At 34.5% G+C, this 26,300-nt stretch overlaps 3 protein-coding genes across 6 annotated transcripts; 2 read left to right on the top strand and 1 right to left on the bottom strand.

Annotated features, from left to right (window-relative positions):
• Positions 1–4,340: 4,340 nt before the first annotated feature.
• Positions 4,341–16,643, top strand: LOC107015023 (protein FLX-like 3). Of its 3 annotated transcripts, XR_003577434.1 has the most exons (6): positions 4,352–4,534; positions 6,973–7,510; positions 7,638–7,783; positions 11,067–11,146; positions 11,252–11,440; positions 15,849–15,986. XR_003577434.1 is itself a non-coding variant. In XM_015215175.1 (5 exons), exons 2-5 carry the CDS (start codon positions 6,984–6,986, stop codon positions 11,333–11,335), a joined length of 837 nt encoding a protein of 278 aa, XP_015070661.1. In that variant the 5' UTR covers positions 4,341–4,534; positions 6,973–6,983; the 3' UTR covers positions 11,336–11,588. The 3 variants fall into 3 exon arrangements, 2 of the variants coding, with proteins under 2 accessions (XP_015070661.1, XP_015070662.1); XM_015215175.1 differs by lacking the exon at positions 15,849–15,986 and having other exon boundaries at positions 4,341–4,534; positions 11,252–11,588; XM_015215176.1 differs by lacking the exons at positions 11,067–11,146; positions 11,252–11,440 and having other exon boundaries at positions 15,849–16,643.
• A 491-nt stretch (positions 16,644–17,134) lies between these two features.
• On the top strand, positions 17,135–23,694 carry LOC107015153 (thioredoxin-like 2-1, chloroplastic). 2 transcript variants are annotated; one of them, XM_027915750.1, is made up of 5 exons: positions 17,135–17,458; positions 17,877–18,056; positions 19,100–19,264; positions 19,599–19,667; positions 23,286–23,694. In XM_027915750.1, the coding sequence occupies exons 1-4, from the start codon at positions 17,267–17,269 to the stop codon at positions 19,656–19,658; spliced, it is 597 nt and encodes a 198-aa protein (XP_027771551.1). In that variant the 5' UTR covers positions 17,135–17,266; the 3' UTR covers positions 19,659–19,667; positions 23,286–23,694. The 2 variants fall into 2 exon arrangements, with proteins under 2 accessions (XP_027771551.1, XP_015070821.1); XM_015215335.2 differs by lacking the exon at positions 23,286–23,694 and having other exon boundaries at positions 19,599–20,034.
• LOC107015152 (phospholipase D alpha 4) lies at positions 20,090–23,742 on the bottom strand. The gene is made up of 4 exons (XM_015215334.2): positions 23,611–23,742; positions 22,669–23,223; positions 21,048–22,239; positions 20,090–20,668 (listed from the first exon to the last, which is right to left on the bottom strand). The coding sequence occupies exons 1-4, from the start codon at positions 23,695–23,697 to the stop codon at positions 20,235–20,237; spliced, it is 2,268 nt and encodes a 755-aa protein (XP_015070820.1). The 5' UTR covers positions 23,698–23,742; the 3' UTR covers positions 20,090–20,234.
• Between the last annotated feature and the right edge of the window lie 2,558 nt (positions 23,743–26,300).

Raw genomic sequence — 26,300 nt, 5'->3', positions numbered from 1 at the left:
TGCGCGTGCGCGTGCGTGTGTGTGCGCGTGTGTGTCAACATGATCAAATTTATATGTCTATTGATTATTTTATAATAATGTATTCATTATTTCAAATCTTGAATACACCTCTGTGTAGTATATTAGACTCTTTTTTACTCTTCTCACAGTTGTGGGTTTTCAATGTTGCAGTGACTCTTATTTATAGTGGTGATTACACCCCGGTTCATATATAACCAAATATTCTATTAAATGTTCTTTTGATAAATAATTAAATAATGTCTCTTTTCGTTCATTACTTTTTGTTATATTATTATCATGACAAATTCTATTATTCTTTTTGACCAAAAATAAAATTAATTTTTTTTACTTTAATATTAAATATGTTTTTTTCTTTCTTAAAGATTTATTTAATAAAAAATTAAATAATGTTTATTTTTATTCATTACGTTTTTCCACACTGCAATTTCTGCCGTTAAATAAGAAAATATTTGATCGTTATATATATATATTTTTTTGTATTACACTTTCTTCTTCTTGTTGTTAACATGTACGCACACAATAAAATAGAATTAAAGTTGATTAAAAGAGTAATATATGAATATAGAATTGAACATAGAACCTTTTTTGGAACTTTTGTGATTCCTTTAATTATTTTTTGCTAAATTTTAAGATTGTATCAAAAGGTGTTATTACTAGTATGCATATTGAAAAACTAAAATTTGACCTATCTATGGAGTGTCCGAGGTGCATTTAAAGGGGAGGGGATCACCAAGTTATGTGAATAATGTTTTCCGTCGAGATCATATATAGTAATATTATATTTTTTAAAAAATATTAAAATGTATATGTGTGAGCATTAAATAATGCGATAATGACTTGTGACTCATCCTCCGTAAGATAAAAGAACCTAACTCCCGGGCCTGTGCAGACTCTTGGTGAGGCTGTTCCAAGTGTGTAGGCCCCACACAGCTCTACGTGAGGTTAAAAATTTAAATTTTATATTTTTCTTATTTTAATTATTTTCTAAAATTAGATAATACTTCTCTATTTGTAATTGTTAAAACTGTTGACACATATATATACACATGCGCGTGCGAGCGTGCGGACGTGCGTGTGTGCGTGTGCGTGCGCATCTGTGTCAACATGATCAAATTTATATTTTATATTGATCTTTTTATAATAGTGTACCCATTATTTCAAAATCTTTAATACACCTATGTGTAGTGTATTTGACTCTTTTTTACTCTTCTTAGAGTTGTGGTATTCAATGTTGCAGTGACTTTTATTTATAGTGATAAGTTATACTTGAGTTTCTATATGATCAAATATTCTATTAAATATGTTATTGATAAATAATTAAATAATGTCTCATTTCATTCAAGTGCATAATAATATTATTATGATGACAAATTGTATTAATTACTCTTTTTGACCGAAAATAAAATTAATCTTATTCTTAATTTAAAATTAAATAATTATTATTATATTAAAATTTTGGCCGTTAAATCAGAAAATATGTGACCGTTATATATTTTCTTTTGCGAGATTTAAAAAATTTGATTACCCGCTTCTTTGACTATTTTTACTTTTTTTTTTCATTCTTATCCCATTTAATACACAATGTTTAAAAATATTTCATCACCTATTTTTTTTCCCATATATACCAAACACACGCACTTTAAATTATAATTAGTATAATTTTAGATACATATAAAACTATTACACGTTATTATTATTTTGCTATTTTAATTGGTTGCTAATTGATTTTTCATCTTTTAACAGTGAATTTTATGCTTTGTTAAATATAAGTTATCATATACCGATAGGTATCACATATAACAGACTCATAGGATGTATCATATATTAACAATATATTATAATGAATTTATTTCGTGTCCTCAAAGAATAACTTCGTAATTTATGATAAACAAAATACAAATACAAAATACAAAAATCAAAATAAAAACAAAAACAACTTTAAATCCCCTATGATACCACATGATATATTTTATATTAACAAAATATCATAAAGGACTAGTTCATTTCTTTAGAAAAAAACTTCTTCAATTGATTGACTAATAAAAGACCAAATACAATAGGTACATTGAGTAATAATTGAAAGTCGAAAGAAAATAGACGCAATTAATTAATTTAAAATCGATTGCTATTTTGAATAGTTTTTCATAAATGAAAAACTAACACAAAATAGAATTAAAAGTGAAAATGATTATAAAGAGAATTTTTATTTGCACTAAAAGTAACTTTAGTTTTTGCACATCACTATTCAATTTCAAGATATTACAAATAAAGGAATAAAATATGATTTAGTTAAGGCTTGAATTGATCCTTTTCACATAATACATTTTTAATCCTTATCATAGCTATTCAAATTTATTAATTATTTTTAATTGATAAATTATATACTAATTACATGTAGACAATAGTATTCTGACATCTATTTTTAGTAGGCAATTAAACTATGACTTAAACCTAAATTATATACTAATTATATGCAGTGGCGGATCCAGGATTTAAAGGTTGTGGGTGCTCACTTTCAGGTGAAAAATTCGCTAGAAAAAATTTTAAAAAAGAAATGCTGCCCCGCCAGTGGCTTCGCGCGTCTCTTATTGCAGAGGTTTAAACCAGCTCACCCACAATTGCTTTTGTTCTTTGGGTGCTCATTTAAATTATAATAACATATGTATCATATGTTCTAAATATATATACAAAAAATTTCGAAAATCAATGAGTGTTCGAGCACTCGCGTCTGACTTACTGGGTCCGCCCCTGATTATATGCAGTATGTGACGTTTATTTAGATATATTTTTTTTAAGCATTATGTGCCTTGAAAAGACAACAAAGCATTTAACACCGAAAATTTACTGATTATATTAATTTGTCAACGTTGTCCAAAGTCAATTATAAAAAGTTTGTATTTTTAGCCAAAATTAGTATTAAAGTATGACTTAAATTTAAAATACATTCTTGTTTTATATAAGTGAACAAAAAATATTCTTGCAATATTCAAAAATTGCAAAATTCAACCTTTTGTATAATTTTTTTTTTATAGAAACTCACTCTACTAACAAAAAAATGTGTCAAGTCGAATGAATATATGATTAGGCTAGTCAAGTTAGGTGATTTTAATTTTTTTTAGAAATTGAGGGTTTAAATCATATCTAGATAAAATATATTCAAGTTCTAAATATTTTCTATAGAAAGTATGACCAAATACAACCCCAACTTCAAAAAATTCAAACAATAAACGCCTACATAATTTCATTAATTTTCAGTATTTCTGTTCATTGTATAAAATGTGAATCACATTGTATATAACATATATATGTATTAAGTATTACAAAGAAAATTTTTAAACAGTTGGCGTAATATTTTTAAAATAATTTTTTTTACATAATCTTTCTAACCATCAGAACCTACCGTGTAAATATTTTAAGACTTATGTCAAATCAATTTGCTTGATGATGCTAAAAACATAAAACTAACAACATACAAAAATCAAATTTTGAGAATGGTAGATTCATTTCCTATCCATATCCTCATTCTTTATAGGTAACTTTGATTTTCTCATTGTGGCTAAAATATGACTAAATTAAAAAATATATTTTTTATTGGTATAACTAGTTTCTTAACAAAAATAGACTGAAGGATGGTCTTGTTATTATTAGATAATATAAAGTTATTTTTTACTCAGTTAGATAATATAAAGATTCTTGTACATTAGATTTAAGTTATAATTAAGGAATGATTTTAGCAAAAATAAAAAATATTATGAACACCCGATCGAATCTGTCAAGAACAAGATGACTGCTACAAGAAAAACAACTGACTGCAGTCTTGAATCCACAAGTCAAATGTTTGACTTTCACCTATCTTTGCTAATAGAAAAGAGAGAAGCGAAAGACAGATGGTAAAAAGAAATCCTTTCAACTGTGAAATTGAACACAAGACTGACTTCAACGAGGTTCCTTTATCAATCTATTAACTCTTGCTTAACTCCTTGTTTCGTAAATCAATCACGCTAGTAGAAAAAGTTTTATCGCACTTTGAAGCATAAAACTTCATATGTTTATTCCGTGTAATCTTTTTTCTATTTTGGGTTATTTTCTTTTACTTTTTCTTTTTAAAATCACAAAACACCAAAAATCTTTATCAAAATTTCGAATATAACATATCTATATTATATCAGATTAAAGTAGTTACTCTAACCTTTCCGACTAAAATAAAGTTATTTTTCATGTATTATCTCTCCAGATACGATCGATAAAAATAAAAATAAGATTAACTTGAGCTCGGTAAAATGATAACATAAAATCTTTTAATATTCAATGGTAGGCCCAATCCGCAAAAGGTCCATGAGCTAACCGTGATAAACTTTCATGGAATATATATTTTACTTTTATTTTCACTTGCACTTTCATCGCTAAAATACCCTAAAATATTTCTGCACAAACAATTCTGCACAGCGGCGGAGCCGGAGGCACCTCTACGGCGACTTGTCCGATCAAATTCAGCTTTCTCTAGTTACATAAGGTATGAAATCCGATCACATCTTTCGATCTTTTCGATTTGGCTTATCTTTGAAATATCACAAGTCTGCTTAAGTATTAAGCGATCTTATTCCGGAGACGTTTTGAAGAATCTTATTTCTTTGTTGCATTGCTCCGAGATAGAAGATGACTCTTTGTAAAGATCTAACGTGTAAATTGTAGAAATTTCTTCCCCAACAGATTTCTGAGGGACTTATTGATTAGTAGAGAAAAAAGAGATGTCTTAGGGACTTACTGATTATTGATTAGTAGAGAAAAAAGGTAATCTAGTAAAAGTGAAGAAACAAAGCAAGATGACAAAAAACATGATCAAGAAAGAATATAAGGAGACAGGAAAGGAAAGAAATAAAGAGAATATGTAGACGGATGTATATAGAATTGCAATAAGAAAGAATAGGAAAACAAGCGAGGTGATTATATATATATACAACCGCTACCCTTTGGGTGCGGATTGAGTAAAACCCCATTCGTATGCAATAGCTCGCAAACCACACATGAGAGGCAACCCGAATGGTAATGGAGGTGATTGTCTTATAGTTCTATTTAAGGTTTAGCTCACATCTAAGCAGGCAGGCGTCAAATAGTCAAGTTACGTTGTCTGGTGGTAGTTTTCTTGTGCAGTATCTGGGTCTGCCAATTAAATGAATTCTTTTTTTTGAAATAAGTAAGCTGCGTTTTTGCAGTTGCCATTATTTTTAAGTTGATCAACCTTCAGATGTGCATCTTTTATGTCCGATCACATCCAACTTCCTCTAGTTTCGTTAGGTATGAAATCCGATCAAACCTGGTGCGGCTAGCTCGACCCAAAAGGCAAATCCTTTGCTTTTGCGGGCAAGGGGTTTCGAACTTGAGACCTCCAACATGGAAGTCTCAAGTACAAACCACTGGACCATCAAGTAGTCTAGTAACGTTATCTAGTGGTAGTTGTCTTGTGGAGTATCTGACCCTGCCAATTAAATGAATTCTTTTTTTTTTGGGTCTAAACGCGTTTTTGCAGTTGTCACTATTTTTTAAGTTGATCAACATTGGAGCGGGGGTTTTATCCTGTGTGCACCCAAAGGGTAGCGGCTGCGGGTTTCCCTTGTCATAAAAAATAAATAGAATTGATCAACATTCAGATGCTCGCACATCTTTTATGTCCGACCACATCCAGCTTTCTCTAATTCCTTTTGGTATGAAATCTGGTCACATCTTTGATTCGATCTTTTCGATTTGGCAATCTTTGAAATATCACAATTCAGTCTTAAGCGATCTTATTGTGGAGACTTCTTGATGAATCTTCTTTGTTTGTTGCATTGCTCTGAGAAAGCAGATGACTCTTTGTAAAGATACACACGTGGAAACTGTATAAATTTTATTGATTAGGTAAAAGTGAAAAAAAAGAAAGCAAGATGACAAAAACCTCAATCAAGAAGAGACGGGAAAGGAAAGAAATGAAGAGAGTAGGTAGATGGATGGTTGTTTAAGCGGTGGCAATAGAATTGAAACAAAAACGACGAGGAAAACAGTCGGAGGTGATAATTTATAAAATCATGACAAGACACAAAAAAGAATCACAATAAGGTTTGTCTCACATCTAAGGAGGCATCAAGTAACGTTGTATAGTGATAGTTTTCAGTATCTGACCCTGCCAATTGAATGAATTCTTATTTATGGATCAGTAAACTGCGTTTTTGCTGTTGTCACTATTTTTAATGTTGATAGTCAACATCCAGAAGTGCATCTGACATGCAATTGAGCGATGGAGTGAGATCATTAGTTCGTAGGAGCAGTTTTACCCTTTTTTAATGGATTTCCTGACTTTTCTCCTTAGTATCTTCATAAATTTCTTTTTGTTTACTTTTGAATGAAATGAGTTTCTACTAGATTTTGTCTGTCTACAGGTTGGGATGTACTTCTGTGTATTTACAAACTACATGTTTATCTTTCTTAACTGATTGACAATCTTAGTATTATTCTCACTCTACTCTTCTTTTGTTAGACTTTTTGAACTTTGATACTTTAGTTTCAATGTAGTAGATTTTTCTGGAATGCCACCAGGCAGTGATAGTCTGATAGACTTGTTTTTTATTAAAGAACTTGTCTATCTCTATATATTATTTCCTGGAATTCCTCTCTCCCCCTTCAATAAAGGAACTTGAATTATAAATTTATGTCAAAATCTTTTTTTGTTTTCTCTTGGTATTATCAAGAATTGCAATATTATTAGGGCTGCGAAGCTTCCCTTGGTTGCTTGCCTTAACTTCTGCAAATTTGTTTTTGCAACTTACATCACCTGCTTTGTTTTAGACTAAGTTGAACTGCCGTACTCACCTGCTTTGTTTAAGACATAGTTGAACTGCCGTATCATTTCTTGTTTCCAAGATGATTGTTCCTTATTGTTGTGGTCTAATGCTTTTTGCTGCTATTACTCTTTTACAGCACTGTGTGAGATGGCAGGAAGAAATCGCGTTCCTCGGGAAGCATTTGATAACCGCCGGGGCTTTCCTGCAGAAGGGCATATTGCCCGGGGTCCTATGCCTCGACCCTCTCTCCATCCTGCGTTGTTAGAAGAGGAACTTGAAATACAACATCTTGAGATACGCAGACTTCTGGGTGAAAACAGGAGATTAGTTGAAGATCGAATAGCTCTTCAACGGGAATCAGCTGCTGCAAAGGAGGAGGTATATCGAATGAACCTTGCCATAGGTGATATGCAAGCGGAGCATGAAATTCGCTCCAGGGAACTTATCGAAAGAGGTTTGAAGCTTGAAGGAGATCTTCGAGCTACAGAACCTTTGAAAAATGAGGCTAAACAGCTCCATGTTGAAGTTCAGAAGCTAAATATTATGAAGCAGGATCTAACTGGCCAGGTGCAGACCCTCACCAAGGACCTTGCCAAGCTACAAGCTGATAGCCAACAGATTCCTCATTTCAGGGGTGAGATTGATGGGCTTCATCAAGAGCTTTTGCGCGCTAGGTATCTGCTATTATTATTATTTTTTTCTTTTATGGAGATGATTAACATGGAATGCTGTTATGTCTCAAACCTGCCCGGTGCCCATTAGGAGTTGAAACCCTTGTATTAATTTGCTCATGACTTCTAGGTCTGCCATTGAGTACGAAAAGAAGGCAAAACTTGAACTCATGGATCAGAGACAGGCAATGGAGACAAATTTGGTTACTATGGCACGTGAAGTTGAGAAGCTACGAGCTGAGCTTTCTAATTCTGATGGTAGAGCATGGGCTGCAGGTATGTTCTTACAAGTTTGTTCCTTTTATTTTAGAAGCATGTTAAGGGAAGTCTTCCTTTCTAGTGGAGGTACTGTTTTTCTGCTTCTCGAATTGCTTTTGGGAGCAGATTTGACCCAATCCATCAGTAACCATTGAAGCTAGTGTCTTGGGGATTTCTGATGCTGAAACGGCAGAGTCTAAATAGAATCATTTGTTTATTTTTTCCACAATCCATAAGACTTAGTTTTGGGAACTTTGAGAAGCATTAAAGTTTGGGCTTTGGGTGTCTGTTGATTTAATTCCCATAATAGTGTACAATTGGTTTTTTCCTCCGAGACTGGTAAGTTGTATTTGTCAGCATTAAGAACGTGCTAGAGACCTCCAAAATATTTTGAACAGTTTTGTTCCAAGTCTAATTATAGAGACCCTAGAATCCCTACTAACTCGTAAGCTTCCTCTACATTAGCTTCTTTCCATCTTAATTTTAGTTATAGAATTAAATCTGTATTCGAAACACCTCCCATTTCTTTCCCTCCACAGTGTCAACCATATTCATGAAGGTCTTGCTCCCCACCATCTCTTTCCTTTGACTTGTCCTTGAATCCTTCTACTACAAGCCACCATTGCTCAAATTTAAAGTAAGATTTCATGTACTCCAGTTCTCCACATGTAATCAAATGGGCTGATCATAGCTAAGTTTAGGAAGGATGGACGGTCTGATCTGTATGAATAGTTCCTCTCACTAGAGTAGAAAAACCTGTCAATTCTTGATGCACTCCTATGATTTTCTCCCCTTCTCAGCGCGTAAGATCCTCCAATTAAAGGAGGATCAAACCGTACCACATCATTAATCAGTTCTGAGAATTCAGCCATTTCCCCTGATATTCTGTTGCAATTTTGATCTCTCTGATGAGTATCTAGTAATGTTAAAATATGCACATATCTCCGAAGGCCATCACATATACTTCTAACAGCAGCCAATATCTTCTACTCCAGTTCACTACATGTAATCAAATGGGCTGATCATAGCTAAGTTTAGGAAGGGTGGACGGTCTGATCTGTAAGAATAGTTCCTCTCACTAGAGTAGAGAAACTTGTCAATTCTTGATGCACTCCTATGATTTTCTCCCCTTCTCAGCGTGTAAGATCCTCCAAATAAAGGAGGATCAAACCGTACCACATCGTTAATCAGTTCTGAGAATTCACCCATTTCCCCTGATAATCTCTCGAATGAGTATCTAGTAATGTTAAAATATGCACATATCTCTGAAGGCCATCACATATACTTCTAACAGCAGCCAATACCTAGCAGATTTCCTCCTTCCAATTTTATCAGTCTGTGTAGACTACACCCAGGAACAAATTAATTCCCACAATTTAGCAAGTTATCATCTGATTACCACTGTCCACTATCTCTGCTGTCCAACAACGCCACATACCCTCCACTACTCTCTATTCAGTTGTAACTGAAAGAAGAGAATCTATTTAAGAGAACATAGATCTTTTGAATCTAGTAGAAGCAAACTCAATAAATATTCCCACACTTTTAGGAGATAATTTTATTTAGAGAAATATATCATAAACTTCTTTATTTTCTGACTTATCCTATGAAATAAGTGGAAGTATTCAAGGAATGGTGATGGATGGTCAGAAATGAATCAGAAAGTTAAGAAATTGTAAGGAGAATAAGGGGCTAAGAATATAGTACTATACTGTATTTGATACAAGACACAATTTCATCAAGGGAAGAAAAAAGCACCGCCATTTTCCTTCTTTTATGTCACACCCCCGATCAATTGCTTTTGCAGTGTACCATAGCTTTTTAGAGTGCATCATAGACTCTTTACAGCCTAGGTTTCCCAAGTCAAATATAGATAAGTTTATAAAATTTGCAATAGTATTACACGTGGTTAGAAAATGGAGCACGAGTGCAAGTGAACCCAACATGTAGATCCACCATTTGGTTATATTTTCCTACACATACTTCTATTTAATACGATAGATTCCATTGGTTACAACCATGAGTCCCCCATCTTCATTGCAGCCAGCTGCCGTTGCAAGGCACAATCTAGTCTTCTTGAACGACTTCCTTCTTACAGCTGGATTAGATTTCTTCAGTAATGGCCGTGCAGATTGAATTAGCAAAAGATCTACTTAACATTATCTTGTTAATATGCGAACGCATTGTTGTAGTTTTCTATATTGGTTCTTTTCAAGTTTCTTATAATTTCTTAAATAGCTCTTATATAAGTATTGTCTATACGTTTTGTTGGGATATTGTAATTTCACTGTTGTGTTCTTCCCAATCTGTTGTCCCAGGTTAGCCTCCATGCTTATTCAGGTATTGCCTAATCCGGCAATCCTAGGATCTGGAGCTATTCTTCTTTAACGCAAACATGTTTTTTTACAACTTACACAGTGAACTCACATAGGTGGGTTTTGGAGAGGGTAGAGTGTATGCGACCATACATGCTTTTCATGAGATGAATAATTTTATTGGTAGTAGGGGAAAATACGCCATCGACAAGCTTTTGTATATCAAAGAAGTAGGGAATCACAAAAACATGTGATGACTCAGATTCAAAGGTCCCAAACATTCAGGTGGGCGGGAATAGTTGCTGAGTGGTAATATTTGCCTTGGATTTTTATGGGGTTCTATTGTATGAGTCTCTCTAGCATTATCTTTTTAAATTTTTTGAGGATTGAGCTATTAAGATGAGAGTTTCTTTCTAACCGGTTGTAGAGTTAGGTTACAAGGCTTTTAGTAGTGATTCCAAGTAAAATCAGCCATATCTTGATCAGGATTTTCTGATTCTATTTATTGGATTGCAAGATTTGTACTTTGAGGCTAAATGTCCTTGAAACTTGGAGTTGTATAGAATCTCATTCTTGAGTTGCACTGAGAAGTCCCCTTTACTCCCATTTGTTCGATGTTAGAAGTAGGCATATCTGCCACCAAGGAACCCCCCTCAAAAATAAAATGTAGATATAGGAGAAGATATATACCTTACATGATATACTCCAACCCTTTTATAGGATCTTTTGGTAAGTTCTTCAAAATCCATCCTTCTTATCTTCTTTGGCTAAAGGCAGTGAGAAGAATGATTACGAGTTGTACCTTAATAACCGTCTTCTGTTTGAGTAGTAGACTTGAAAATGTTTCACTCTTGATCACCGGTGACAAAATTAGATCATACAGTTAACAGTTGACACGTACAGAGTGGTTAAGCAGAATAAGAAAGTAGAGGATGCTTTGTTCTTTTGGTTGCTTATGTTAACAATTTATCATCTGTTTGCTAAAGGTGGATCATATGGGATGAGATATGGAAGACATGATGCAAGTTTCCCTGCACCTTATGGCGAGGGATATGGGGTTCATATGGTATGAATATTTCCAGTCACTTGATTGGGAGTTTATTTTAGTGGTCATAGCAAACATCATAGGTAGAGTCGACTTGGTGCATTGACATTCATCCATTATTCTCAGGGTGCTGCTGACAAGGGTCCTTTGTATGGTGCTGCTTCAGCTTCACGGGGAGGACTTGAGAAACCTCAAATGAATCGTCGCTGAGGTGTTCTCTGTTCGCTTGCTGTCCAATAGGAAGAAGGGCCTCTCTTTTATTCTTGTAGTGGTGTTTATATTTCCGAGTCCCTGATGTGGAACCATAATATTCGGGTACTGAAGTACTGTGTGCTGCCTTTTATCTTAAACTGTATAGGGTAATTAAGGCTCTTCCATAGTTGATGGAACTGGACTTTTTTAATTAATGCCTTATGTTATGACTTTGTAGTTTAAATAGCAATGTTTGAGTTCGTTGCGTACATATTCTCAGTCCATTTTGTGCTTTCTGAGCATTTGATTGTCTTGATAATTCTAGCGAGCAGTTTAAGTTTCTATTATCACGAAGCATTTTGCAAGAAACTAGCTGATGAATTCAGAAGTATGATGGTGTATTTAGTTATCTTAGTAGATAGTGTAGAGAATATGAACTTGCCAATGTTTTGGCCTACTAGCAGTATTTTGGGATATGGAGCTTAACCATGAGGTGGTTTGCTTTTTGGACATCACAAATCCGTGATTTCTCGATTTTATTCTTTTGGACTTCCCTTGAGCAATGTATGTTGGTACTCACACTGGCAGAAGAAGAATATGCACAACTAGACTCACGTGAAGAAGTTCTGCACTGCATATTATTACTATTCTGCAAGCATATAGGATATTTTGTTGAGGCCAGAGTAATAAGTATAGAGTGGAAATGAATGATGCCTCCACAACCATTATGGTATATTGCTCTGTGAGGATTGTATTGATAATATTTTTCTTCCGTTTCTTGAAAATTTTGGGAGGTTCCTGTTAAGCGGCTCTGTAGGTTCACATGTTTTGGAAGAATGTCAGCAGCAGTGCATGTTTATCTCATAAATGTTGCACTTGTTAATGGCAGTCTGCTCTTGCAGTCGTCTGCTGCAAACATAGCAATGCTATGAAACTGTTGTTACTATCTTATCTCAATTTCATTTGAGTTAGAACCACGAGCTTGATGGTTAATGATGAACTCAAATTGTTATGAGTACCGGAGAGAAAGGATTGTGCCTTGGGGAGATAGCAGGTTTAGTATTACTCAGCATTTACTGTGGGTTGGTATATCAAGTTATCAGTTCTGTCGGAGGCTGCTACCACAGCTCAAAATAGATCAACATGGTATTGTGACTCTTGGTAGTTCTTTGGAATGAATTCATGGTTACAAGTTGAGGGACAGGCAGAGTGGTGAAGCGGCATAATCGAGTTGAGAGCTGAAATACCCTCGCTGATCTGATTTAACCCATTTTCGAATTTGAAAATGCAGCATCCACGACAACTTGGGGGTAATTCTTCCTTAAGCTTTCGCTTAACAGGTGGCTGTGCCATAATACTCACAAGGCCAGTCATCCTGGCTGCAGCAATGGAAGCCCGAGTTGCTCACGTACATCGAGATGGTCCTTGAAATCTTGAGTGAAGACAGTGGAAGCTACATTGGCAAGTGATGACTGCCTATCAAAATTCCATAGGCAAGTATTCTGTTTCGATGGGCCCTAAAATTGTACTATCTTTCTACCAGAGATTATTCTCGGATGTGCTTCTCTATCTTCTTTCTGTCTCTGTGTTTATGTTCAGGAATATTTAGATAACTCCCATTCCCACTCTTCTTCTGTATGCTTATGAAATAGACTTTATTTTCATCAAGACTAATTCTTGCTGAGACCAGCCTAATGTTTAGGGTACTGATTGTGATGGTTATAGTCTAGGTTTAGGTCTTAGTTACACTATCCTATAGATCCTAGGGTTTTTTTTAACCTCTAAGAGTTGTTTGGATCGAGGAGAAGTTATGCATGGATTAGTTATGTAGGGATATATGCTGCTGACTTTTTCTTGTTGGTCATTTAGCAGTTTAATCCATGCATTACTTGAGGCCCACTATTCCTCATTTCATCCCATATAAATAATACATAGTTTCCCGCATTTGTATGTTTATTTATGTGGGAACAGAAAAAATCTACCAAACATTAGATAAAATTTCCTTCATACCCAACTAAACTTGGTATAAACGTGGAGATTATATACCTTACAACCCAAACCAAATGGCCTCCATATTGTTCTTATTATTATGCTCTGTATCCATCCCTTTTCATTTTACTACTTGTATAGAAATATTATGGGGTGGTCAGGTCCTTCAGGGAGACGCATCCTTGTTTTGTCAGACCACTGCAATTCATAATTAATTGAAAGGAAGAATATATTTTGGCTTCCATTGACTGGGAATGTGTGGGGGAAGGAGTTCACTTTGAGATTCTCAACTTTGTCTTTTGTTAGCAGTGCTTGCTTCCTTTGTTGTGTTGTCTCTTCCAATGTTGCTTCCCCTTGTTGTTAGGGAACTGTTTGTTGGAAGTTCCTCTTGGGATGCAAATGGGAAACCAACTTTAACCAATTGAGGAACTGATAAAAAGACATGAGCCATTATTTAGATAAACCAACATTGATTTATTGAGATGATGATTAAAATGTAAAAACACAGATGAGCGATAACTTTTTCGTGAGTTTAACACCTCAACTATTAGTTCTTTTTCCCTACTTGAACTATCATAATCTATCCTTTTCCTGCCTAATTATCACCATCTATGTATAAGATACGCCTAGTTGAGTAGATTGTGACAGTTCAGGTAAGGATTGGGAACAACGACAGTGACACACAAAGTTGCTGATTTGAAAAAAAAAATAAACAGGGAACAACTGATAATTTGCTCAATCAGTTTTGAGATGTGTTTTAATACATAGATAATGATAGTTAATGTAGGAAAAGAAAACAACTAATAGTTGAAATGTGAAACTCGCGAGAAAATGATAATTTAGATGTGTTTTTTGACCCTCAACTCTGATTTGTTATATGAGGATTTCACTTCGACATTCAAGTATTTACGGTATGAGATGCTAATTTACTTGTCCTGGGAAAGGACAACATATTTTTAACAGTGGTTGAAGATGTAAGTTTCGTGAAAATTCATCATAATTTGGTCAGCCTATCGTAGACCTCCTCTCTTCAGGCTTTAGACGGGTAATATGAGCAAGCTCACATTAATAGAGTTCAGATGGGAGTGAAATGGGTAATGAAGATTTATATAGGACACTTCAACTTGTTTGGGATTGAGATGTAGTAGTTATTGTTTGAAGAAACAATTAGGAGTCTACCTTGCTGATAGTAGGCACCTTATTTTTGGATGACAGACACAATTGTACAGATGATATGTAGTAGTTATTGTTTGAAGAAACAATTAGAAATCTACCTTGCTGGCATGTTATTATTGGATGACACAATGGTCGTCCTACGCTTTTTAGTAGTTGAAACACTTTTCCTGTTTAGTAGAGGAAGCTAATGGTACTGAAACTATTTACATTGCGACAATCTTGTATTTATGTGGAGGCCAACTTATTTTGAGTGTAATACTCGGTTTTGGGTGCTTGAATATGTGAGCTTTTACCTGTAGTTGGTAAAAGGCAGTCATTTAAAGGAATCACACTCATATCGGCAGAAGGTGGAGTGAACTTGGTTCTTTGCTTGATCATTGAAGTTGGTGACATGAAAAGGTTAACCTTAAAGATTGAATTTGCTTTTCATTGGCAACTTTTCTTGAGGACAGTGGCTTTTAGTTCAGGGGCAAAGTTGGAAGAAAATTAAGGTTAATGGAGGAATCTGTTGGCATTTGAGACGAGTGACCTAGGTGGCAGGTGCTGTTAGTTCCAGAATATCTTGGCTCACCATCGTGCAAGCAATTCTTCAGAATGGACACTATTGTTCCACTTGGATTGCTCATTGATTTAGTCTTTGTTCTCTACTGTGACAATAACATACCTAGTATAATCTCGCAAGTGGGGTTTGAGAAGGACAAGATATACACAAAAAGGCGATAAAACTTCTACCATAATCCCAAAACCTTCAAATTATCCTATCTCGGGTCATGTCCTCAGAAAATTGAAGTTGTGCCCTACATTGTGTAATCATCTCCTCCTCCTCTCTTTTTCACCCTACCTTGACCTTTACCTCTCCTAACTCTTACTACAACCAACCTCTCACACCTCCTACTAGCGCATCAATACACACGACCTTAAAGGTCATTCCAAATTGTTGTGTATGTATATGTTTTTCCTAATCACATCTCTGTTAGCATGCCCACACACCCATTTGAGCATCATCGACTTTGGAACATGGATGTTTTTGACCCTTAAGCTTTGGCTTCACATTTTTATCTCACATACTTTGGCATGTAATCCTCCATTTCACCCACTTTGCACCAATTTGATGCAAGACATCATTAACTTCTCTGTCTTCTGTCCAAAAGAAAAAAAGGATCAGCGTATCTTGTGGTTCTATCTGACGGTTGGTAGATTTTCCTTTTTTACATTCCTTTGTCTTGTTATGTGGTTCTCAAACTCACCATGCCGTATGTAGTTGCATTATTCTCCACAAAGCTCTTGTTTATTATAATTATTTATGATTCTTAAATTTTCTCGCAAACAGTGATCTCATCATAGTTCCTTCTTTCCTTTTTTGCAGATGAAAGCTGGAAGCTTTGTTCAATTTACCTTTACTTTTATCTTGCTGTCTTTATGCTATGGGATGACATTTGTGGGCAGCTGTTGTTAAGGAAACACTCTAGGATCGAGTTACCCAACTTGATGGCCAGGGGACAAGTGTAGACTACGGTAGAAAGGCAGGGGTGTCGAAGTTGAGCTGTGGGGCTGTGGGAGCTCATGACGTCTGATTTAAGCAATGCCTATGATAAAGAGGGGTCTAGGAACTCATGATGATCTGATGTAAGCCAATCTGAATTGGGGTATTTCTGAATGATGTTGAATGGTCAGCAAAAGCAATTTAATTGACATCCCACTTAGGGCTGAGTTGAAGGGTGTTGTTATGATTGGGAGGAGGAGCTTTTGACTGTGAATCAGCTCACACCGCGGCATGCTGGATAACCAAATCAACATATGTGAGTTGCATAACAAAAATTTCAAACGGACTGACATGTTTTAAAAACATTTTTATGCTCCCAGAGGTTGTGTTTATGAGCAGTAACACAATGTTATGCATGCAAAAGCGGGATTTAAGGGGATATAAAGAAAAAAACAGATCGACAGAATTTATCAGAACCAACATGGCACATATCGGAGGACTTCAATGATTGGTATACTATGCTGAAAATGTTTGCATCATAGGTTCGCATTTGCCACTATTTTATATTGAATTGTACTGGACAGCTTGTTGCTTATTCTTCATTATGTTAATTTCATTCCGACTTGCATGGAGTTTTGAATCTCAGCGTACATTATACATGGACTATTTCTTCTAATACCTCAACTCCATTTAACATGGTCAGCTTAGCCATCATTTTTAAAATTTTTATCTTTATGTTTTTGTTGTACATTTCTTGCAACTTCCTATGCCTTGTGCATCAAACCTCACTATCACGTATGACATTAAGTACACCCTATCGTCAAACTCGGCCTTGAATCTCGCCAATCACTATGTCATATATAAATAACTTATCAACACATTAATTCAACATCACCGAAGCAAATAAAAGTGATCTAGAACTTTATTTATATCTCTGCTTCATGGTACGGTATTGTTTGTCATTATTTTTATTTTTAGAGTTAAATTACAAAAATTTTAATTAACGTTTTAAGATGTATTTTTTATCATATTAATAAACAAAAAAAATGTAATGTATAGTACTTTTCATATAGTTTTAGAATATCTAATTAATGTAATCTATTTAACTTTAAAAATCGTAACTTACAAACAATATCGGAATAATTTAAATATAGAAATTGCGTACAAAAGCGCTTGGCAAAAATTACTCGGCATTATTGGGTCAACAAGCATCGTGGCATAAATCTCCAGCTTCAACTACTTGTCTACTTCGCTCTCTGTTCATCTTCTACTTGTTGTGATGTGAAAAAGAGAGACGGAGTATGCAGGGCTACTCTGTGTTTTCACTTCGAGTTACTTCCTTTTCCCCCTTTTCCATTTTTCCTTCAAACACCACCTACTCTTCAATTCCCTTTAAAGCTGCTAAATTGAACTCATGGGGCAAAAGGGTTGTTGATTCTCGTGTTGTTAATCCTTTTGATTATGCTCTCAACAAGCCTTTGCTTTATTTCAAGGTAATTTCTGGTTTTTTCTTGTTTTATTGTGTGTGTTTCGGCAACCCCTTCTGCATTCTCAATTTGGAACTATTCAATTTTTCATCTAAACTGAAATTTGGGGGATTCATAGTTAATTAACATTGAATTACCTAGATTACCGAAGAACCAGTTGCTGAGTGTTAATTTGCTTATAGAGGTGCCGAATTGTGGAGCTTTATTAAAGACTAGGTGGTATTCATCTCAATTGAATTTAGCTGCAGTTCGTAATCGTGCTCTATTCCCATTTCAATTTGGAAAAAGAAGAAGAAAGACCCGTGTGAAGCTTTTTTATTTTAGAACAGATCACTAGGGTCTAGTTGTTCCCTTAGCTACCCGTTTTGCGTTGCTTGTTTTACTTCCAATGTGAAGCAACAGTGTTCTTTTCTCTGGACATCAGGTACATGCTACTGCTGCTGAAACTGATCAACCAAAATGGTGGGAAAAGAATGCCTCAAATATGGTTGACATTCATTCAACTCAAGAATTTTTAGATGCTTTAAGTCAAGCTGGTGATAAATTAGTGATTGTTGAATTCTATGGCACATGGTGTGCCTCTTGTCGTGCTTTGTTCCCCAAGGTGAGTATTTAAGCTTTCCCTGAATAATGAACCATTGCTTTTTTAAAATAAGGGATGTGTTGTTCTCGCAAATATTACTTGGATGTATAACTATACTCATCCTGTGGTTTGCGCTCTTTCGCTAATAGGTCTAATAGAGGAAGGAAACATTCTGGTAACAATTGCTTCATAATTACATGATCAATCTCATTTGTGTTTTTCTTTTTTGATAAATCAATTATGAAATTAGAAATGCAGTTTGAAAATTTTCGTTTACAAGCGGCCTTATTGTTTGTGGACATTCTCAAATTTTATAGTCCCCACTCCCCTCTACTTGGAAACCTTCTTAATATGGATGAAGTGTTTTGCACAAGTATCTTATATCTCCTTCGCCATTTTGTATCTTTTGGAGCTTATGGGAAAAAAAGTAGGAGAATGTTCCCATGTAATTGCAATTAAAATCTGTTGGTCCCATGACATGGACATTGTATTCTCTATTTCTATTAGAATCTGTTTCCATTCATGTTATTGCAAGTAAAATTGCTGCACATAGAGCTTCTTTATGTTCTGACTGTTGAAGAGAAGGCTGCACTCAATTTAGGACGTACTCATAATTTGTCTGATTGTACTCATTAAGTTATTAATCCCAACTAGCTTGAGATTTAAGCACATAGTTGTGTTGCTATTAAATGCGTGGTATGTGAATTTTACTTTGGTCTCTCATCTTCCTCTTGTAACTATCAGGATTTACTATGTTCTAATGTTCGATATTGGGCTAATTTCCTTATTGATTAGTTTCAACTTACACAATCATAATATGTTCTTAATTTACTCATTACTCTGGTTTGGCCTCATTAAGTTTCTGGTAATTTCTTTTTGTCGTTTGGTTTGTCTGTTTGAATCACCATGCTTACAGTTCTATATTTACTTATTCCTTTTTAAAATTTGGTTTACCATCAACACCTTACCAGTTTTACACACCTCCTACCAAATGCCAAACAAGATTATGTTGTCCAAGATATCCTAATAGACAATTTGTTGTTTTTTCACTTCTCAATGGCCAGGTCTGCATGATTGCGGAAAAACACCCAGAGATTCTTTTCATTAAGGTGAACTTTGATGAGAACAAGTCTTTATGCAAAAGCTTAAATGTAAAAGTCCTTCCATATTTCCACTTCTATAGAGGAGCTGACGGTCTGCTGGATTCCTTTTCTTGCTCTCTCGCAAAGGTAGGACCATGAAGTGCATCAGTCTGTTTTTTTATTATGTTGGTGCTTCCTGTTTAGTATACTTGGGAATAACTTGTTCCTTGTTACCCTGAGTAGCAATGTACTGATTGACACTATCCGATTGTTAATCTCGTCGCTATTAGTAGGAACTCCATTACTAGGGTATCTTTGGTAAATGAAATTTCTTAACTGATAATGTGGTGACCTAAATATTTCTGTTTAGTTCTGGGGAAGAAGAATTTCATTACAGTCTGAGCATATGTGCTGTTACTCATGTTCTTACCTTTCAATCAATTTTCCTTTGAAAGAACTTACTCTGGAAAATACAATGCAGCTCCAGAAACTAAAGGATGCCATTGAGAATTATAACCCAGCTCATGCAAAGGAAAGCTGAAAGGCACTGGTGATTCTCAATTTCCCTGAAGTTTTCTGCAGTCCAAATCGTCTTCGAAAAATTTGTTTGTACTATATTTTGTTTCAGAACCTTATTGCAGATTGCTGTGGACTGTGTCCCACTCAGAGCTTTTCTTCTATAATATGCTGGAAAGCTGCACATAGTTTTTTGTACAAAGCACTCATTTTTTGCCTCTGCTGTGATCTCTCTCATGTGATTATATGGTAAAAATTTGGAACAAATCACTATCCTATGTGTTTTATAAAGAAGAATGGAGTTTCAGAATTCTATTTTGTTTGAAATCCATGGAAATGACAAGAACCTTTGAGACTATTGCGCCCAAAATGTTCTTATATACATAATTCATTTAAAACTACTACTGTATTTCTTTTTCTTTATGTTATATATTGCTCTAGTCTCATAGTCTGTAGTCACAAGAAACTGATTGTTTGATTTGTTTCTTCTCTTTGTTATATTACAATCAAATTTGCCAATATAATGAAACCTACTAGTACTATTTAGCATGTACAGAATCATCGGTAAAGGGCTCCGAGCTTCCAACTTGTTATTTTCTGTCTATGTGGTAATTGTAGGAGCTAGAACTTTTGATCTTTTCCCTTTTATTGGTGCTTCAGTATCGGGGAAGTGACCATTTCTCTCCATAAGATCCTCTACATGACCTTCTGCAGTCACATTCACAGGGTAAGTAACCAAATGAACACCCTTCATGTCTTCTAATTTATCTTGATCGTAAATTTTCCACATTTTGTCTCCAATGGAACGGATTCTATTCACACATTCCAAACTTTGAGGATGTTGAAATTCTTGCTCCGCTTGTCCAGTGTGCTCATACCACAATGACATACGATATGCATGAATGTCCCTTTGATCTATGTCTTCTTCTTCAGTTTTCGACTGATAGCATCCTATTGCGATCTCAGTGTCTCGTTTCCCATCCATGGACCTTTGATTTATGTTAGCAGAACCAATTAGTAAGTATGTATCATCCACTGAAAATTTAGAGAAAGTATTGTTAGCATGTAAGCTTTATTAGTCTAAATGATCAATAAATACGACATGTAGAAGTGGCAAATGTGCGAGTTCAGTCAAACTCGCTAGAGTTGGAATGGGTCAAAATGAGTTGGATCAAGATGAGTCAAATGACTGGTATTAACACAACATGCCCAACATAATCTGCCTTCAATCTCCAATATTAATCTTGTAGGTTTGAGTTTGGGTTGCATTTTGACCCGTCAGATAGAATACTTGATCTGTTAACTAGTTTACTTTGTCATGATGGACACATTACTTGAAAATGGATTGATTTGACTGTGTCTAAATCAACACTACATGAGTATATATATAGAGAGAGAGGAAGACTTTTCATACCTATCATGATCTTAGAGTGGACATAAACCATGAATCTCCTATTCTTTTGGGCTCTCCAATACTGTGATTCTGGATGTGGAGAATAAGGAGGAGCAAATTCTCCTTTGATCTTTTCTTCTCTGTTTGCAAGACAGAAGAAATTCAAGTAATCTCTAGGATGTCCCTGTTCGCCACTTTCTTTAATCGCTTCACCTATAAATTTATACATCATCTTCATAGTTTCCCTAGTCCAGTACAAGATATCTTGCACTGAATCACTCTCTGGCAGTCCTTCTGGCCACATTGGTATCACAATATGCACAGAAAACCGTTCCTTAGCTCTGATTTTGTTCACAATCTTTAGTGCAATCTCTATTGGAATTAAGTTTCTGCAACCACAATGTTGATCTTGCTCCCAAAGGTGACATCCACCAATGAAATACTGATTCTCGATGTATATAAATCTGTCAGCTCGTCTGATTGCTTCAACATAAGCTTCATGAATACTTCTTTCAACTGTCATGTTCCTAGGTAAAGGGCATGCGGAGACATGATCAACTGATCGGAAGACTTGAACGTTCCAATCCCGATCAGTAGAAGCCATGTTTGGCTGATTGCTGAGTTCTGGAATGGATCTTATGGGAATGAGCAAAGAGGGGCCAATTTGCTTATTCCATCTTTGTTCAAAATTGTTGAGTATATCCATAGCTGCTTGCCCTGTGACACGAGCGTGAGCATCGTGCCATGGTTCTCTCGGCCCTCCTTTGTGCAGGCTTGCACCTGATAGGCTTGTTTGGTAAAAATCATAGCAATGTGATTCTGTGTTGAGAGTTCTAAACAGGGAATGCTCTTCTGTGTCGTATCGACCATCACAGAGATCTAAACCACCAAGAAAACTAGTAATTTCTCGACTAGTTGATGATAAATGACTTCTTGAATCTACTGCTATCATCTTCTGATGATGTGCAAAGAATGAGGGAAGTTTATGGTGTAATCTGGGAACCAATTTGCATACTACTTTTGTGTCTCTGAAATAAGCTAAAGAATCTTCGTCGTGTGTTCTCATCACTCCCTTGTTCTTGATGATTGGTAAGGATGTCTCATCATCCCAAAGCATGATCATCACAGCTACACCTTCCTCTGCTTTACGCTTCAGCAGTTCACCTAGCTTTACTCCTTTTGCATGTGTAATTTCTGCACTGGGATCACGGACCTGAAAAGAGAAGGCACCAGTGTTCAAATGTTGAGAAAATGGACATTAGGTCTAACTCAACCAGACCTGAACTCAACTACAAAAACTATCTAACGCCCCTTCCTCATGAAGCGCGTATAACATAACATAAAGACCCTTCCTAGATGTAGAACTTGACAAAATATTCATTCTTCCTTTAGAAACAATCGAATGTCCCTTGGACAAATAACCTTTGTTTGGACATACCTTCAACCTAGCTCGAAATTCTTTCTATACCCTAGAGCTCTGATACCATGTCAAGAAAATCGACATTGGGTCTAAGGTCTAACTTAACCTTAAAAGAGACAACTCAATCCTCAACTAATGTACCTCAATCTAACACCAAAATACACACATAAAACAATGCAACAAAAAAAAGGAAAGGAAATGCAGATAGTTTTTTCCCCTTACCAAAACCATTTTAGGACTGAAAGACCACCCTGCAATGTAAACCAAATGCTTTGCATCCTCAATGGCTCTGTATATGTCCTCCCACAAGTTTTTAGGTCTCGTCTGAAATGGAGGTTGGAACGTATGTTGGTGATGTGCATCCTGATAAAGAGTCACACTGCAGTTTGATCTTTGAGGAAACGTCGAATTTTTTAATCCTGTGAATGCACCATTCTCTAGTATTCTTCCCCAGCTTGGTTCATTTTCTGCTGGCTTGAACCAAACAATGAACTGTAACTTCAGTTTCTTCTTTGGCTTCTTTTTTTCTATAGAAAGTGGGAAGAATCCCTCGATTAAACTCGTTTCGTTTAAGAGCTTGTTTGCCTGAATTGTGAATTTTCCTAAGATGGAGCATTTTGTCTTGAGAGTAATGGTAACTGTTGTGTCTGGAGAATGAGCACAGAGGATTTGAAAAGTCTGGTTCCATACGCGATCGCTTTCTTGTGTTGTTTTTGCTACTGTTTTGTTATCAATCTTGATTGTCACAAATGCAGGTTTTCCATTTGATGAAATACACTACAAAATACAAAAAAGTAAGAAGAGGATTTTAAACCTTAATTAACTTATTGTTATTGCAGCTCAAGGGCTCTGGTCTACTGGTAAGAGTGCAGTCCGTGATGTGCTGATTAGACACACTTTACGAGTTTGAACCACAAAATGTAATGGTTCTTCTTCCACAAAGATTCAGACAAAAACGCGCTTGGATAGCACTGAACAAAGACTTGGAGAACGAATACAGAGGTCAAAAGTTATTGAGAATACAGTTTCACTGAAGGAGATGGATATTGAATGATCAATTCACCATTGAGAACATTTAGCCTCAAGAGACAAATATCGCGGTGTTCTATATCAAACAAGAACTTTGATGAGCGAAATCTAATGTACTATTTATAAATCACTTACCTTAAACGGAAGAGATGACTTGCGAGACGTGGCACGAAAAATTGAGACTTCAAGTGTTCCATGAAAAAACTTGTGTTTGCCCTCCATTTTTATTTTTTTTGAAGCTCTTTCAAAGTATTCACGATATTTGATTGATTATATTTTTGATAGAATAACATCAAAGAAACAATACAAAAATTTTCTTTGTTTTTTTGTTTGGTCATGGGATCACATTAGTATGTTGATATATAAAGGTTGGTAAGTCTGTTATTTTAATCCAAAGACAGCTATATATATTTGGAAACTTGGAATACAATTGAGGTGTTGGAAGTGGACAAAACTTAAAAACATGTAAAATTCATCCTTAAAGGCAAACCTTCAACTTCACTGCTAGTTTCTGCTTTAAGTTGAAGTGTTCCCTATCCCACAAATGCATAAATAATCGAGTTTAACTTTTATACACGAATAATCAAATATCTTTTTATATTATCATATTTGTTAAAATATAAAGAAGAGTAACTGTTAATAATTAAAATGTGAAATTTGTAATCTAGACTAATTCTTTCTTTTTCTTTTTATCTATTATTCGTCCAATTTAATTTTATAATACTTTAATTATTTGTTGGTCTAATGTTTGGCACGTTGGATTAATGCACTCCATATTGTCTATTTTGTTTATTATTATCTAACTAACAACATATATTCTTAGTTTAAGGGTATCTATCTTTTCAGGATCTAAACGAATTAATTAATACTTATTTCTAGAAACATCATTTACAATAACATTATCGGCCGATTACACAAAATTCTTATCCCGTGAAAGTAGAGAGATTATTTCTGATAAACCTTCACTACAAGTAATGCATATCAAATTCAAGTATGAAAAAAATAATACAATAATGAATAAGACATATTAACAACAAAAAAAGAAGCGAACAATCTTGATAACAAATAATACAACAATTGAAACAAAGAAAACAACTTATAATAACAAAAAATCGAGAAATATAATAGTAGAAAGTAATTAAATGAAGTCTGATCCCTTAACACCAACGGATCTTTGGCCAACCAAACTGCTGAGTCAATACAATACATTACATTATTATTATTATTATTATTATTATTATTTAATACAGACACCAATTTTACACTAACATAATAGTGCTAATAAAATTAAAACCTGTAACTGATTTTGATTTATTTTGTCCTGAATAATTCTTTTCAGAAAGTAATTAACTCAAAATGTCCTAAATAATTCTTTTCTTAATTTCTTAATGGTCCATATATGATTAATTTTCAACCCGCAAATTATTGATGTCATTTAATAATTTAAAGAGAACAAGAAAATCCACTACAAATTATTTGTGATTAATTAATGCCTGTTCCTATTAAAGAAAATTGATAATGCTCAAACAAAATACGGGTACATGTTTTTGTGATTAAGAAAAATACACATTTTATCATCTAGAAATTTGCAATACAAATATCCAACTTGATAGAGACTTGAACAATCCTCGAATATTCAATACAAAATTCGGATTTCTTAGAAAAACTAACTTAATTAGATTAATCATATATATTTATTTCTAAGATTTACGAAATGTCTATACTTTAATCTTGATTTAAGAAACAACTTCTTCGATAGTGATATGAAAAAATTAAAAAAAAAGTTCCAGAAGGTTAAAATACTTGCTTTACTCTTTTGGTAGATTTATTTTATATAAATTTAAATTAATTGACTCCATAGATTTAAATTACAAATATATATAGTTAAAAGAAAAAAAACAACAAAATCTAAGTAGTGTCACATGGGGTTCGAGAATGTACTGTCATTTGCACTTGAAGTTTTAAGTATATTGACGTTATGATTTGGGTATTTGAAGATCCAATAATGCGTCCCCACTCCACTCCAACCACCCACGTTTCCTCAATTTTCTTCCCCAACTACTGACTTATCGATGACGGTTTAAAATCGAATCAAAATTACTAATTCAAATTGAAAAGAATTTTTTGATTAGTGCTTTCGATAATGATATGTATCCGCTTATTTGCATAGTTCATTTGATTTTCATTTTAATATTAACCGTTAAATTCATAGCTTAATGATTCTATAATTATCTAACATGTTTACAAACTGAACTAATTTTTCTTGTTGTCTACTTTCTTTAGAACTAATTTTCATATCGAATACATCCGAAGAAATCATGTTATTTACAATAAAATAAAATTATTTTTGAAATATCAATAGTATTATTTTATTTGATTTTCTGTAGATTAAATTAGATTGAAAAAGGACAAAAGAAGAAAAACAAATAGAAAAGAGCTTTTTTTGCGTTTTAGAAGTGAGACAATGCACGTGGTATAAGAGGGGCCGGCTGCCTTTTAACATGTTCACCTTCTCCCACTACTTTGCTACTCATATCAATAAACCCAAATCTTGCCCCCATTGCAAATGAAGCAAATCTACCTCTATTATCGATCGAGTTTTCTTCAAGTTCTCGTTTAATTATAAATTTAAAATTCATAGACAATCCGTCTGTTCTCTCAAATTTCATATAAATAAATTGACGTTGTTATTATTATCCTCCTTCAAACTCAATTCCTAATGAATTTCACTAATGAAAACTCTGATTTAATCATCATATTAGGTCAAAAAGAGATCTAATTTAGGACAAATATGAATATGTTTAAAGTTGTTACGCCATCTATAA

Source organism: Solanum pennellii, chromosome 3, assembly GCF_001406875.1.
Source record: "Solanum pennellii chromosome 3, SPENNV200".
Lineage (NCBI taxonomy): Eukaryota > Viridiplantae > Streptophyta > Magnoliopsida > Solanales > Solanaceae > Solanum > Solanum pennellii.
The sequence above is the reverse complement of the archived record's forward strand: the minus strand, read 5'-3'. Positions and strand labels throughout refer to the sequence as shown.